Genomic DNA, 17,077 nt, shown 5'->3' with positions numbered 1-17,077 from the left:
CTAGTTCTCTCTATGACGCTGAAGCCTACACGGCACCAGGCTCTGCCCAATTTCAAGATGTCCTCCACCAGACCTCTCTACGCCAGGGGCAACTCAGTGATGTCACCGAGCCACAGATTCTGCCCAACTCTAAGATGTCTTCCGCCAGACTCTGTGTTATTGATGTCACCGTGGTGGCGGGCTCTGCCCAATTCCAAGATGTTCTCTGGCCAACCACAGCAGCCGTGGGACCCAGTCCTTAGTACTCACCAGGGCTCGGTGCAGGTCTTCCTCTTGAGTCTACTGCACACTACGCCACTTACCTTCACTGCGTTCCCAGCACAGCGTGCAATGGTCAGAAAACTGCACAGCGTTCGGCTTCGGAGCTCCAGAGCTTTTTACAATCTCCTCTGGTGCAGCAGGGCAGTCCTGGCTGCTTCGCGGGGTCCTGGGTCTCAATTTCCAGCAGTCACCAAAAGTCAATACAGCTTTTCCTGTTGGGTCCACTGGTCAGTTTGCTGCATTAAAGGCGTGCGATTTGCAGACACCCGTTATCAGCCTTCACAGTCTCAGCACGACTTTAAATCCTCTAGCTGTGCTGTCTTGGTTAATAAGAATTGTTATCCATTCCTCTGGCCCTCTCCATGTTGTCATATTCTAGCATCTAATATGATTTCTCCGGAGAGACTCTCTACCCAATCCCCTAGCAAGTCGCCATTTTTGAAAACCTTGATCATAATATTTCTTAATGTAGTATTCTATAATTTCATAGGTTGTGGTAACCTACAGTTTACAGTTGTCATATCAAAGCCATGAGAGAGCTCTAATTGGTTATTCTAAGCTTAGGACCTGTTGCTTGGACTTACAACTTTTTTTGATACAGTTCTGTACATCTTGTTTATAGAGTCTCAGTGTCTTTTATTTGTGTGCAGTATACCTTGTTTATACCGTAAGTTTTGCTGATTGTTTTCTTTGTCCCACATCCCATACCTCTGTAGGTCCTAGGCTGTAAAGGACACAGATCCAGCCCCATTCCTTCTCTGCTGCCCTCTAAACTGTTGGTATATTTTTGCCTGGGATGGTTCGAAAGCCTCTCTGCTAGTCCATAAAACTCCTTTCCAGGCTGTGTCCTGTCCACTTCTGAAAGCTAGTGTGATTTTTTCAAAGCATAAATCAAACATTGTACCTTTCTCAAAACTCTCCAGTGACTTCTCATTGCACTGCGAATAACACAAATGCTTTTCCAAGCCCCGAGTCATAGCCTGAATCCACATCTTCCCTCTCCCCCACTTTCCCCCACCTCACAGCAGCACCCTCGAGACCATGCACACTCATTCAGGGGGAGGAGAAGGAACCCTCAGAGGCCACTTTTTACCACCCCTGGTAAGCAAGGGCTCTCTCTTCAATTACACATTGGTGTATTACCCTATTGGGTTCTCTTCAGGACTCAACGTTAAAATGATTTGGGTTTTGTACTTGTCTCTCCACTAGAATGTAAGCCCCATGAGGGCAGAGACTATTCTGTACACACTCTAGGACAGTCCCTACTGTGTGTAAGGGTAATCGGTGCTCTTTGTGGGGTCTACATCTGCAAGTCCAACCAACCTCTACACGTCAGAAATATTTTTTAATTGCATCTGTACTGAACATGTACAAATTTTTCTTGCCATTCCCGAGACAAACAAGAATAGAGCTGTTTACACAGTGTTCACAACATTGTATTAGGTACTATAATCCACAGATAATTTAAAGTATACTGGAGGATACAGAATAGTTGTAGCTGTAGGTTTGTGTAGGTTCCATGCAAATTCCATGCCATTTTATATGAGTGACTTGATAATCTTCAGATTTTGCTATCAACAAAGATCCTAAAGTCAGTCCCTACTCCAGACCCAGAGGAATGACAGTGCTTAGTGAATGTTAGATGAGGAGCCTCTGATGAATCTCGCAACACCTCATGCAAAAGGACTCCAGCAGCTTTGCAACACCTACACCCTTGGCATTGCCCACGGTTGATGGAAGTAGCATTACTGTCACCTCAACTTTTTTCCATTTCCCTAACAGCTCACCTTGGCATTTCAAAGTAATCTTTAAGTTCCTTCTGTCCTGGTAGTCTAGAACTGTTCCTGTGAGTACATTCTTGACCATCTGCAGTGGTCCTAGACATCCGAGCCATTCAATCCCTGTTTGTGCATCTTGTATAAAACCAAGTGCATTATGGGGAGGGCTGGGGGGCATTATACTCAGAAGGAGCTACATACTTCTTCACATAAAATGGAAATGTGCAGCTCCAAAGCTTTTCCTTTCTTAAAAGTACGTATGTCCATCTGTTAGTCCTCCCTTCACCCAGATTTAGCTTAAAAGACAAAAACAGTGGTATAGAATTATTCAGTCATGGCAACAATCAGTTAATTATTAGGTTAGATTTTAAATTAGAGTCTGGAGAAAGTACTAGCATCTGTGGCAGAGAAAATCAGTCTGCAGGTGTGTTTCAGAAGAGCTCCTGCGCCCACAGGAAGGCCTCAGTGTTCTGTGGCTGTGTTGACTTCTGGGTGATCGAGCTCTTAACTGTGTGCAGTGGCTCTCTGTCTGTATACAGAAGGTGAGCTGTTTTACTTGCCTGAAACAGGAGTTTCTTTTGCTATAAAAATTAGATTTTTTGAAGCTTTCAAGAAGCTCATGGCCTGGGAAATATTTAGTGTTGTGGGAGCAGATGATGTGCAAGACCCTGTGGGTAATCCTAGAGGAGAGAAGCAGCGGGGGCCCTCTTCCTACCGCTGGGAGCAGGAGCTCTGTAACAGGTTCCCGCTGCAGTGTCAGGTGCAGCTGTGACACGACCCTGGCTCTGCCGCTGCACATTCTGTACCCATAGGAGAATCCCCCAAACCTCCTTACACCTTGGTTTCCTTACTTGTGCAGTGGGGCCAGTTATGTGTAATGAGAGTTCATTTTAATAATAAATGCTAGCTATTGCCATGCCTGGAGTGTGGTGGGTGTTTAGTAGGTATCACGTGGATGACACATGTTTTTGGTTTGCTTAGACTCTTGGCCCCCTGCATCTGCTGTGAAAGGTCTCATAGGAGAATCCATGTATTTAGCAGCTGTGATTGATCTAATAGCGTGAACTGAAGGCAGAGTTGTATATTGTGGTGTCACTGTCTAGCTGTGTAAAGTCAGGTAAATCATGTAACAGCTGCAGATATTTTTCATCTTCAAAAAGGGAAATCATGAAGCTTGCTTGACAAGGTTCATGAGGATTAGACAGACAGGAATATACTTTTAAGACGTACAATATTACTCAAGTGAAAATATGAGCTACTTGGAATGTACAGACATTAAGTCACAAAGATTCTTAAGATATTCTTGGGTTTTTCTGTTTGGATATGCACTTAAATTCTTTTTTGCTTTCTTTTATTTTCTAACACTTCATGCGATCAACATATTTTCTTGTTTGTCTTTACAGTAATGACTACATTCATTGTGGTAAATCGGTATATGTACACAACACACTTCAGTTCCCTCCCTTTCCCACCACCCACCCTTTATCTGCCACTATCAGGTTCATTTATTTATCTTAAAGTCCTTATAAAGTTAATCATCATACATACTGATTAACAGGCCAAAAAAACATACAAAACATGTAAGATGATTATAGTAAATCAGGATACACTTTTAGAAACAACGTCCATGTCGGATTACAGTAATTTTTTTGTTTGATCTTTTATTTTGCACTTTATTTATATATTGAATTTCTCATATAAGAGAAACCACATGCTATTTGTGGTCTCCAGGTGCATCCATTTTCCTACAAAAGACTTGTTTGTCCTTCTTTATGGCAGAGTCGTACTCCACTGTTATAAAAGCCACATTTTCTTTATACATTTATCTGCTGGTGGATATATAGGCTGCTTCCAATACACAGCTTTTCTGAGTTGTACTGCTATAAATATGGTCATGTGTGTATCACTATAATATAATGTGTTTATTTTTTGGAGAAGAAAATAGCTATAAGGGGAATAGCTCAGTGGAATAGAATTTCCATTTTTAGTTTTTTGAGGAATCTCCAGACTGTTTTCCATAGTGGTTGCACCAGTTTATGCTCCTACCAATAATGAAGGAGGGTTCCTGTCCTCCAGCAGAGCCATTTGAATTCTGTCCTGCTATCCCTCTCTGTTTGACATGTGTTCTCGGTGGAAAAGCATTTTATCTTTGTGCCTGGTGGTAAAGGACCATTGCCCTCACCACAAAGGCTAAATAAATGCACAGGACAGAGAACTTGCTGTCAGCCTGACTCTGTGTCTTTACCAGGTGTCACCAACACACCATCATCACCCAGCGGGCACAGGGGAGCAGAGACAGCACGCCCACACAGTCCTGTCCTCCCCGCCGAGGGGGGCCATCAGCCTGAGGTACGTCTGCCAGAAGGTCGCTCCTTTCCGGGGGAATTACCTGGAAAACAAACAGAGCATAGTGAAGGTGGCAGGTCCACAGCCTTCCATCAGACGTGTTCACAATCCGCAAAGCGCCCTCTCCCATGTATTAATGGAGATTTGGGGGGGGGGTGCTGTACAGTGAGTTTTCTTGCAGAATAAGTAGTGCTGATTATTGGCTGTACTAAGAACTGTGCTGCACGAACCTGTATGCACGAGGCCCAGCTTTACAGCCAGATGGGGTGGACCTCCCGGGAAGTACCCAACCACAACTCTGGAAACGGGAGAAGTGCATACTTAAAAGTTTTTTAAAAAGGAAGTGTTGCTCTCCACTGCTGGTCCTTAGGTTCACTGATTTATGGAGATGGCCAAAGAACGTGTCCACCGTGGAGGAAACAGAAGCACCGGGCTGTCCCAGCCAAGCCCCTGGTCAGCTCCCTGGCGTGCAGGGGAAGCATTGGCATGCCTTCACATCTCAGCCTGGGGAAGCCCTGCTGCGCTTCCTCACTTTCCTTGGGCTTCCCAGCTCAGTAGAAGGCCCGCGGGGTTCCCCTCTCTGAACACATCCCCTTGCCTTGCAGGAAGCCCCGAGGAGAGGGCAAGAAGTGCCGGAAGGTGTATGGGATGGAGAATCGGGACATGTGGTGCACCGCTTGCCGCTGGAAGAAGGCCTGCCAGAGGTTTGTCGACTGAGACCAGAGCCCCTGCCTCCTGCTGCACGGGTTGCAAAGAGCTGCTCCTTCCCACCGACCCTTGAGGCCCAGGGAAAGCACTCCAGGAATCTTGGTGGAATTCACAGAAAATCACCACGTTCCACTGCTGTTTCTGAGAATCCAGACTAAAACAGCTAGAATGGTTTTCTTCTCCCTTTCAAAAGAAAAGTGAACTTTGTTTGCTGAGTCTAGGTCTAAATCTGTGGATTTCTATAGCAACTGAACCAACCGAGTCCATTTTTACCTAGAAAGGAGGTACATTTTGATAAGCTTTCTGAATTATGACATTTCTGAGATTTTTTTTTTTTTGACATTTAAAGAACATTTAACCTACAGTTATTCGGTAGCATTTGTACACAGAATGGTACCTCCTTTGTGAATAACTTTTTCCCTGTTTCCTTTGACTTCTTGGAGCACTACATATTATGATGTGTTGCAGGAAAGAGCAGCACTCTGGGTATCTTTTCTATATCAATTTTATTTTGTTTTTAAGACCAGCCCTAAACTGAACCATGGTAGAGCAGTTAGCTTGGAGGGCCCCAGATGGTATAAGCAATTGGCGATGGATATCACCAGCAGACTTCAGCCCCCAGCTGAGTTGAGGACACCTGCTGTCACTGTTGGGAACTTCTAGCAGTCTTCCTCGGGTCTGTATGAAGCTCTTCTGTAAGAGGCAGCACAGTGAATTCCTCACCTGCCACAGCTCAGACAAGAAGCAGCACCTGGAGTCACGTGGGTAAGCCTGCTTCTTTCAGGGATGCGATCGGACCGCAGCTCAGATCTCTTTGGTACCACTTGCCTGTCAAGTTGTAGCCAGGTGAACAAGTCATCGGTCCTTCCCACCACATACTACCACCAACCAATCCCAGGAAAGGTAGAGAACTCCAGACTGTCCCTGAAGGTTTGCTTTACACAACAGAGCACAGCTGACCTGACCCATCTGTTCCGAAAGTGACATCAGGTCAATAGACCAGCTTCCACGCTGAGTGCACTTTCATAGGTTTTATGCTTTAGTGTATCTGGGAGAAGGGTTGATGTAAAATATAAACATAGAAAAAAGGCCTAAACCTTTATTTTTCTTGTAAAAATATGGGCGCTATTAAGAATTTGCTCAGAAAGGAACATTCAGAGCACCAAAAGGAAAATGCATGTTGATATAGGAATCGTTCGGTTCAGTAGGGCCAGGGCATGCACTGTGTGCTAGTTTTCGGGATTTCTAACCTGTTGGTTGTACTTGCACACTTGCTTTGGTGGTGGTGGTGGTGTGGGAGTAGGGGTAGCTGTCAAGAGCAGTAAACAAGCCCTGCTCTCAGTCGCCTGTGAATGACCGACTTCTCCTGTACGTACAGAAGGAAGCAGGAGCACCTTACAGGAGGCACTGTGTGGGGATGGGGGACATAGGATCAGCCATAGGAATGTTCAATGAAATTGCACAGAGGAGAGCTTAATATATGTTTAGAGAATGTACATAGGCTTTTGTAAAAGAGTAGAAAGAAGTCACCTAATAAAAAGATACCCTTTTCTAATATAAGCAAGAGTACGTAAGGAGGTTCTACAGTGCTGCATTCATAATTTATGTATTCATATATTTTGGCAATTTTATTTTTTAGACACTCATGACTTTCTAAAAATTATTCCTTGGAAGAGATCCTGGTCTTTTCCTTCATTTATTTTTTTAAAAAGAGAAAAAATGTTTCATCCAAATTCATATCAAAGTTACTAATCAATGTTAGGCACACCAGGTGTGCTAGATGTCCTGGTAGTTACAGCTGGGCATCGGCATTTCTCACACGCAATATCTTTTTCTCAGTGTCCTGTCACTTTGCCCGCAGCACTGCTGCTGGGAGATGTCTCTGTGCCCCCGTCAGGAGACCCTAAGTGATGAGCAGCGCTCCCAGGAGCCATGTGGCGGCCCGGGCCAGTGTACTGCTCCATGGAGTTCCTCCTGGACCATACTGACCTGACAGTAGTCGGGCTGCAAGCCTGCACCAGAGGTTTCTCTTCTCAGCCAAACTCCTAGCCGGTGATTCTTGGATTAAGTCACAAAAGTGATGGAAGGCGAGGTCCGCTCTGGAGCGAGGTTCGGCAGCAGTCATGTCCAGAGCTGCAGCCCAGGAGCAGTTCTGAGCTGAGGCCTCGCTGAGCCCAGCTCCACCCTCACCCCTGGTTTCCAGTCCTTCCCAGGTGTAAGCAGCAACTGCAGTGCTGCAGGCGGCTTCCCTGGGAACTTTTTTCTTAAGGACTTCTGCATACCAATTCTTCACCTCCCAACTAGTGGGTGCTCTGTTTGCTGACCAGCCCGGGCTGGGTACTTTTTTTACTGGCTGCCAGTTGTGGACAGACCCTCTGCACCTTCCTCGACCTGCAGCCACCATGCCATTCCCGACTGGCCTTGAAGAAAGGAGTTATACTTTTTATGGGCCACATTGTGAGCTCTGAACTGCAATACACAGCTACTGGTTGTACAAGTTAAGTTTTTTAAAGTAGTGTTTTTTTCTTTTTCCGGAACCAAATGAAGTGCCAAATTAAGCCAGACTTTCGCTTTCTGCCATCTCTGTGGCACCAAGTACTTTTAACGTCTGCACTTGGCCAGTAGGTGAGAAGGGAAACGGTCCCAGAACGAGCTGGCTGCTAACCTGGAGCCTCATGCGTCCTGGAGTGCTCGGAGGCCTGTCTTCAAAGCAGTGGCACCACAATGGCGTCTGGCCCAGTGAAAATATTTGAGGTTTGTTTTGGCCCTTGATGCCCCTGCTTTCAAAAGAGCTTCTTATTTCTCCCCTGAGAAAGGTGCTGTACAGGCCACACCCCAGCCAGTTGCAAAGCGAAGCCTGTGCAGCAGTTTCAAGTCTTCGTCTCTCCCGAGTCTGGATCACAGCATGTGGGAGATAGGAGAGAGCCCAGGCAACATCAGGTGTTGATGGTCAGGGAGGAGATACCAGGGGCCTGTGGTCACCTGGCTCCTGTTCATCATGGAGCCAGCAGTGACTGTCCCTGCACAGCTGCCAGGCTTGTCTCCATACGCTTGCTATCAAGTTTTCTCCCTTGGTTGGCAAAAGCCAGTGGCAAAAGGAGAAGAGTGGTGGGTTTTTTTTTGAGACAGGCTCTCGATATGCAGTTCTGGCTGGCCTCGAAATCAAGGCAATCCTCCTGGCTCAGCCTCCCAAGTGCTGGGGTTATAGGCATGTGCTACCACACCCAGCAGAGTGGTGGACTTCTGACAAAGAATGTGCATCCTCAGCTACAAAGCTTCTGTTAGCAGGTCTATGTGCAAACAACGTGCCCTTTGTCAGAGAGCTGCTGCCTGGTCATAAGCGTGCTGCCGATCAGAATTTTCAGTCGAGAATGACACTTGGACTTTTCAGAGACAGTCACGTGTATGGTGCAGAAAACAAACCTGAAATGTGCTCCATTCAATGTCGAGACCATCTGAGCTGCAGTCAGCTCTACCTGATGACAACGTGCCATGCCACCCTTTGCACACAGCCCTGAGTCACGCGTCAGCCAGTGCTGCTGAAATCCACGGCCCCTTCAGCAGACTGTCGGGAGACCAAGTGCGGCAGTGAGAAGGCTCAGAGAAGAGTGGCCAGCACTGTACATACGAAAGCATACCTTGAGAATAGTAGCAAAATACTGTAAATATCATTTCCTCAGGGAAACACAGAGGCTATGTGAAACTAGGTCTAGAGAATCCGAAGTCTAGGAAGAATTTTTATTCTCTAAAGTCTTTTCTAGTCAACCGCTTTTTTCATGTGAAAACAGTACCATTTCAAAACACGTTTCCGTGAAGTGGACAGTACCGCCTTGGGGAGCCGGGGGTGGGCTACGTCCCGCGGAAGGGCTGTCCCTCGTAGCCACCCGAGCCCGAAGGCTGACATCTGAACCCCGGGCCAGTGCCTGGAGGTGTTCATAGACTCCGTAAGGCTGTTTCTGAATGTAATTGTGAATACAAAGCCTTGCGTTCCCTTTTATAATCACCCAATTTGGGTGGCTGTTTCTTAGCTATAAGCAGAATTCCATAGGTGAAAGCAAGCCTTGAAAGATGTGCATTTTGCTTTACGAGCATGTTACGGAGCAAAGTGCCGTGGACTTCTGTGGACAAGGTGCTGCTCTTTCGCACAACCTGTAGGGTTTCCATCGACCGCATCAGCTGTAGCACTGACCTGTGTGAACACAGGGAGTTTGTGCAGACAAGTGATAGAAACAGCAGGATAAGGATGAGAATGCAGATCGTTTTGGAGAGAGTGCTGGGCACACGGTCAACTGGAAATTTCATTTCTCTAGGAAAAGAACCCTACCAGCGGCACACGGACGCCCCCATTCCTCTACCTGTGGGGATTCCTCCATACTGGACCTGTTTCCTTCTGTCCTTTGTGCATTGTAATTCACCAAACCCAGAGTCGGTAAATAAAATGAGATTCGCACTTTTAGGTATCAGTCATGTTGTCTAGTAATGCACATCAGTAGAGAAGAAGGTATAAAATGTATTTAAGACCAAGTGGTTTGCTTATGATGGCTGACTTTTTTTAAAAAGCCTATATCCAATGATATACATGCTTTAAAAGGTGTATCTATCATAGGACCAAGAATCAAAATGAGAATTTTTACCTCTGGTCCTATTTTGTAAATAGTTCCTTTGGGTTTTTTTTTGGAAGACAATCTCATGTTTTATAACTTTGGTTGTGTAGGTCTGAAAATCACAATGGTAACGTGTTGTGGCAAAATGTAATCTTAAATACAAGAATTTGCCAAATGAAACAAATATACTGTTTAGGCTTCTGTACTTCTAAGGGACATGACACTTTTATAATAAGCGTTAGTACTCAACTTCTCAAATTAGCAGAACTGGAAATATTTTACAAGATGCAGTGTTTTATAATCACAAAGAACACGCACATTTTGTGGGAAATGACCTTGGTTTTATACATTGTAGCTTATTTTTTAAAATACAGTGTTTTACCAGACAGGAAGTGTTAGTGTTATACACAATTCCTGCTCACCAACAAAGGGCTATGCCTCTTTTAAGCAAGTGTTTTGATGCATATCTTTTCAGTGAACCCTCTGCAGGGGGGAAAGACAGATCCAACGGAATGGTTATTTACAAGAGAATCAGGAAAGCAGCCGCCACACCTGTATCATCACCAGTATGTTTTCAATGCACATTTGAAAAATTCACTATATGTATTTTAAATCTAAAGGCAAATTTTGAGCAGAAATGCTTATAGGCCATGGGAGAAATATTCCTGTAAATTCCTTAGTGTAAAATGATACACATTCTGTAAAAGTTTTCCACTCAACCTATCAGAACCACAACCCTACATTTAACTAGTATATAACACTATGTCAAATTTTCCAAACTCATAATATGTACATCCAAAGACAGAATTAGGAGATCAGTAGTGTTTAAAGGAGTTTGTCCTCAGCACTAACAAAGGAACTTTAACTTTTTCATTGGAACAAGCACTTGATTTCCTTCACTGTGAAGAACTCGCAGTCTCCCAAGATCATGAGCAGAAAGTATTTCCACGAGTTGAGGGCCGAGGAGAGGAGCTGAGTGTTTAGTCACTGCACAAATAATTCTGAGCTTTGCCAAAACCATTTCATCATACTGTACCGTTTTTTCAAGCCCTCTCACTGTTGTAACAAGAAAGTATCTTTTCAAGATTCCAGTGATTCTAGTCTCATTAGCCAAGAATACAGAGGCCATCAGAAAGAAAGCTGAGATATAAGAGCTGTCTGCCCACTGGGCGAGTCCTGGTCAGAAGGCCACCTGGACTTGGTTTCAAATAGGCCTTAGAACCTGCACACATGAGGCTGGGAAAAGCAGAAGCTGGAGAAAAGCTCGTGTGGCCATGGCCTCCGGTCTCTGAATGAGGCGAACGTCCTGCATCTTTGCCTTGCAGTAGCTCCATTGTTAGAAGCTGGTTCCCAAGTGTTCATTGCTATGCAGTTTTCAACCCAGTGAGCCCACTTCATCTTTAAATAGAAGCTTCCCAGTGGTGCAGAGCAGGGGCTGCAGATTTGGATGCCTTAGAAGGCGAGGTGAGTCTGTAAATGATCCATGTACATCAGGCCAAAGAAGGACCCTAGAGAATGGGGGAGACCTGTTGCACCCCAGGGCACACATCTCTGGGGAAGGAGACCCAGGGCTGCTGGATCTTCTCACTTGGAAACACTGAGTATTCCCTGACACTGAGTGTCGACAACCAACCACACACTTGGCCGACACTGCAGACCCAAGAGAAACTGTCCGTGGGCAGAAGCAGCCTGCGGCATGGGCTCAGCTGTTGAAAGCTTTCCCCTCGCCTGCTACTGTCCTGTTCCTCCCTCAGCCCCTCACACTCACGTGGTGATACTATCTGGAGGATTAAAACGGAGGAAGTGGTCACTTCAATGCAGAAGTTATTCCCAGACAGTATCTGAAGGAAATCATAGCTTTCCCAGCCTTGCCTCTGACCCGCACGCACCGAGTCACGGGCCAGCTCGAGCGAGAGCCGCCCGCCGCACCTGCCGGGCGCTGCCCAGAGCGCTGAGCAACTGCGGCCCTAGTTCTCGGCTGTTTCACGGCCGTGACCACTGTGACAAGGGGCTGGCAAGGAGATGGCAGCCAGGACCCCTGAAGTTTAAGGTGGCACATGATGCCGCCTGTGCCAAAGCCTTCTGCCACCTCCACACTCCTGCGGGAACCAGCCTGCCTCAGCAGTCTCACTCCAGTGTATGCGACTGTCACGTCACCTCCCTGCTGGCAGGCACTTAGCTGTTTGCAGTGTCCACTGCCTGAGTGGACACAGGAAATCATAGTACCTTTGTCTGGGGGCAAAAGCAAAGTGAGAATAAATGTCAGAATGTGCAGAAGTTGCTTTTTTCAAAGGCACTATTTTAAACCATCTTACACTGGAGTCCTGATGACATTAGGTAACCACCTAAGACAAAGTATTTCTCTTTTGAGATATGTTATTTCATGAAGAGCCCAGTGTAGAGAAGGAACACTGAGGATCACAGTTACCACGGCCTCCAGGGCCACTCCGTAGTACCTCAGAGGCAGCCTCCATACTGCCCACAGCGGGAAGGGAGGAGGCCGGCCGCAGGGATAGGGAACGGGCCGCTCAGACTGCAGACCCGCAGGATGACTAGACCCAAGAAGACCAAGCCCGCCCACCCACTCATGCTGCTGGGTGCAAACTCGGTTACCCCACACTACAGCTGCCGTGCCCCAGCTCACAGCCAAATATGCAGTTAATTGCGGGAGTCCATTCACTAAAGCAATATTCTGAGTAAAAGTTTTGACTCCCTGGGAAAATTTTATTTTGCTATAAGCATCCCAACATTTTCTAGCTATATAAACTTCAGTTGATGCCAGAAAATATAACCAGCTTATAAGTTGTAGAGATCAAAGTTGAAAATGCCTGGTGTTAGTCATGTTTAAATTTTAATGCAACGTAAACAGTGACAAATGCCTGAGATTTCTTTCAATGTGAATGACTAAAATGCTGTTTGATACATGAATAAATGACTTCTCTCCCTAGTTTACCAGGCATAATATCCTGAATTTACAGTAAAATCACCCATACCGAATCTGTCAGAGTTAGAAGGTGCCTCAAAAAGCCATTTGAGCACGTCACGACTTCATCGAGGTACTCTTTGCTGAACGATTCTTTTACTATGTGAACTTGTGCAGTGCTGAGGAGGAAGTGGCTTAGTCTGTGTGTAACGGTTGTCACCAACACCATGACAGGGACATAGAGCCAAATGCCAGGGAACAAGGAGGAAGCTATGGCTGTCAAACCACATAGCTATAGATTTCCAAGGGAGGCACAGAGGATGATTCTATTACAGTCCTTGCCTTTTTAAATAGTGTTCATGTTTGGCACCATCCGTGTAATTAACTACCAACTTTCAGAGAGAAGATGTCCTCTGTTTATAGTACAAAAATGCTAAAAATTAATTTCTGGGTTTGCCACATCTTCTTACCAAAGTCTGTTCTCTGAATTCTTAATTCAAAAATTAGTCACAGTAGAAAATGGCAACTCCTGGGCCAGGGATTTAGGTCAGTGGCATAAGCGCCTGCCTAGCAAGTGTGAGGTCCTGAGTTCAATCCTCAGTACAAAAAAAAAAAAAAAAAATGGCGACTCCTGAGAAAGGCAAGGAAGCCGATTTCCTCTGGGACAAACAACTAGGTGCTCACCCATTTGCTCCTGAATTGTCTCTGTATCCCTGACTGATGAGGAAAATCAGCACTCAAGAAGAAACAGCTTTGAGAGTGAGGAGAGATCATCCCATTGTGGCCATCAGCCTTGTGTTCCACCATTTTGGCAACTATCTGTTCCTCCCCCTTTGTGGCCTCCTCTCCCCAAGCCAGTAGCCAGACCACGTTTTCCCTCCACTTCCAAAGCCATGGATGGGAATTTTTGTGCTACTGATTGCTCTCCCTTAAAGTAAGGCCCAGAGTGCTCCATGGACCTGGAGAGATACGCTGGGCCTACACAGTATGCCTGCCCACATTCTGCAGATGAAACATTTCCATGCGTCTACACAGGCTGGGTGATTTAAGGACAGGTACTCATTTGGCTCACAACCTGCCATACTCACCATGAGAAACTTGCTCAGACTCATGGGTAGTGAGCTACAAGGTACACACCTGCAGGCCCTCCCACATACCTACCAGACAATCAGAGTGAGCAGGACCCATGACCCGATCTGGGATCCACACCAGGCAAGCATTTCATTATGTTGGGCTCTGACCTCTGTCCGCAGTTACAGAGCACAGAAAGGGAACTGGCCTATGTGTGGGGAAAGTAGCCCCTGCAGGGTAGAATGGTTTTAATGTTACACTTACAAAAAGAGGAAGTGACTACAGTCTGCTCATGTCATTGAGCCCTCACCCGTCGCCATAGCAAACACCTTCCTATGCTCGGGCACAGATCGCGGAGACAGGAAGGGGAGAAGTGGAGCTCGTGGGCCTGTGGCTGCCAGAGTCCAGAGTCTGAATTACCCTCAGGGATCGACAGTGGAGCTTCACACTGAACAGCCACCCCCAAAGTGAGGAAGCGACACATAAATTACAAACCCTTGTTTTACCTTTTTTCCCCTGTACTCACTGGAAATCAACGGCTATGCCTTGACCAAGCCCTGTGATGATGGCAAAGCCTGTCTCCCCCCAGCATCCCGACGGGAAACTCCTTGAACACTGGTAGAAAGCTTTAGAATACTTAGGTTTTGTAAGAAAAATCTCAACAACCCCAGAATATATTAGTTTCATGACATCAGTAACTGAAAATGCCCTGAGTGTAAACTCGGGAATGTGGAGCATAGATATAAAATACATATATGCATCATTGACCCATATTTTCCTACAAGACACCCTAAAACTCCTATTTTTGTACATAATGGTTGGACAGTGGTCAGCCACTTGAACAAATGTTCTCTGGAATAACCAGACCCTAGTATAGTTTCCAAAGTGTTTCATAGAACAAAATCCTATATACTTAGAACAACTCAGGATAAGGAAAAAAAATTGCTAGGTCCCAAAGGGTTCAAGACTATCATCAAATACCACTTCCACATGGCCTGTGGCCGTTTCTTTCAAGCAAGGGGGCTGGGGGGTGGGGAGAGAGAACACCAGGAATCATGAAACTTCTGTTGCCCTTTAAGGTTTAAGAAAACTTTTTAAATGTTAAGCCATCTTTCAAGTTGTTTTCTACACCAAATCTACAATATTGAAAAGAAATTACTGAATATTTAAAGATGATTATAGTTAGTAGAAATGGTATCAGTAGGAAAAAGTGTTGCTTTATTAGCGCCTGCGAAACAAATAGCAAACACCGCAAAGGCAGACCAAGAGCAAGCTGTCCTTCCCACAGGACAGTGTGTTGAAGGGACAGGCCATAGCATGCATGGGCACTAATCCAAAAGTGATGTGGCAGTGCTATCCTGTGTTTAGAGATTTTTGAAGTACAGTCCTGCCCCGATTCAGGGGGCAAGGACTTGCTTACGAAGTAAGCAAGTAATATTTTAATATTAGTGAATGAATGTATAAAATGATAAACTATGCATTTTCAAAGAGTAACATATTTTGTATGGAATCCAAGTAAATTTTTTTCATAGAGACTTACCACAACTGCAAATTATTCCAACTAAACTTGAATGCATATCCTTTTGGGGATGTGGGATGCCACTGTGTCCTTCTGCTTGTGTTTAAAAAGACAGTGCGTTGAAACTTCCCTCTAAAACTCTGGGCTCTAAACAACTCAGCCATTGAATGAACAAATGGGAAATGGTTTGTATTTTACTTCTTAAGCATAAATGGGGAATGCTGCCTCTTACAAATATGCCCAGTTCCTCAGAGGCAGATATTCCAATAACAGCGGATTAACTGCAGCGTTAAGGAGCACTGCATTGGAGAGATACAGCATAGATTTTGTCGCTTGGGTTTATTTCTCAATCCAAGAAAAAAAGTTCATAAAGTTTGGATTATATGATTTTTAAAGTCAAAATATTATCTGAAAAAGCAAATCATATTTTTTCAAGATTACATGAAAATACTTGTGATTTGAAAATTTATATAAAAGACACATTTCTCTGCTGATTTTGTATTTCCATGAAACCTTTTTCCCTAATAAGTTTCTTGCTCTTTAGTCAGTGCTTTACTGTATTACTCAGCACTTACGTTCCTTCTTCATCTGACAACACAGAAATAAATCCATATCTCTGCCATTCTGGTTCTCTTCTGTAGAGAAACTTCTTCAACTGTCTGTAAAATACGGAAAACACACTTCTAAACCTGGTACTTAGGATCACACTTAAGGTATGTTTGCTACCTAATTAGAAGTTAGCTTGGGAGGGGCAATCTGTCTTTTTATATGATTTTTAGCCAAATTCAGACGTTCTGATACTCCGTTTCGGAATCCTTTTCTGACTGTAAATACAGCCTGTGGAGGTTCAGGTTAATCAACCTCTTCGTGACTGTTCCACAACCTTGCTCCTGGCCAGCTTTTGGCACTTTGTACATAGATTTGTCGAATGTTTAAATGATGTTGTTTTTCTAAATGCTGTTCTCTAAGACAATTTTTTGAATGTTTTTTGCTTTCCATTGTTTTGGACTCTGTGTGTTAGTTTTACAAAATGTTTCCTAAATATTTAACACCAGGAAAAAAAATATTTTAAACTGGTGCTAATTGGAACAAAAGGAAATTTGCAGCTCTGAAGATTTACCAGAGAAAACATTCACACCAGTGAAACTGCACTTTCCTGAGGGGACGGCCAGTATTGACTTGAAAGGGGCATCGGGAAGATCACCGAATGTTTACAGGGTCTGTGGCCCGTTTGAGGGTAAAACACAGAGAGGCTCTGTCCCTCGCCCCAAGTTGAGGCATTGCTGCATCGGTCCTCTGGAAGCATTTAGGTAGAAGGAAAGGCTTGTAGTAAGAATCACTTTAGTACTAGTCTTCTGGTCTCTGGACTTTCATGTTCTGTAATGCTTAGCTGTAACAATGACTATGGTGTTGCCAATCTAGTCTGACGTCATCGTTGACCTGTACTGACTTTGTGTCTGGTTCTACCTTGGATTGTACTGGCACAAACCAAGCCGGGACACTGGACTTTCAATAAGACCATTCTGACTTCTGCGCTGTCCACAACATGAATTTAAATGCACTTGTAACTGATTAATTACCATGAAGTAAGTCTAACTTCCATAATAAAAGTTTTTGTGTATCTGCTACTTGGGACTGTTTATTTAAGTAAAGGATAACTAATTTCTACGAGAAAGATTTTTAAGTAAGAAACAAGCACATACTTTTTCCCTACTGACTGTTCACCACCGAGCACATTGCTAGATACGTGGAAGGTGCAGCTCCCTTTCAGTGCTCAGCCCTGCCAGTTACAACTTAAACCATTCAGTGGCTCGCCCTAGGCTACCAACCCAGTTTGCCAAGCAAATAGACAGCAGCCACTTGGTAC

General features: G+C 44.9%; 1 protein-coding gene across 2 annotated transcripts in view; it reads left to right on the top strand.

Annotated features, from left to right (window-relative positions):
- Nucleotides 1-16,838, top strand: part of Znf704 (zinc finger protein 704) — a 203,491-nt gene extending 186,653 nt beyond the window's left edge. Inside the window, exons 8-10 of one of the 2 annotated variants that reach the window (XR_010050201.1) lie at nt 4,288-4,388; nt 4,991-5,858; nt 6,933-16,838. Coding sequence is in view for 1 of the 2 variants with exons in the window: in XM_063257493.1 (XP_063113563.1) it covers nt 4,288-4,388; nt 4,991-5,102 (213 nt within the window). In the remaining variant the exon portion in view is untranslated. Of the gene's footprint in view, nt 1-4,287; nt 4,389-4,990 lie in introns of both variants that reach the window. The other variant, XM_063257493.1, reaches the window with a different exon arrangement.
- The last annotated feature ends 239 nt before the right edge of the window (nt 16,839-17,077 follow it).

This window comes from Cavia porcellus, unplaced genomic scaffold (genome assembly GCF_034190915.1).
Source record: "Cavia porcellus strain 051 isolate PalLab524CR breed Dunkin Hartley unplaced genomic scaffold, mCavPor4.1 scaffold_10, whole genome shotgun sequence".
Taxonomy (NCBI): domain Eukaryota; kingdom Metazoa; phylum Chordata; class Mammalia; order Rodentia; family Caviidae; genus Cavia; species Cavia porcellus.
The sequence above is the reverse complement of the archived record's forward strand: the minus strand, read 5'-3'. Positions and strand labels throughout refer to the sequence as shown.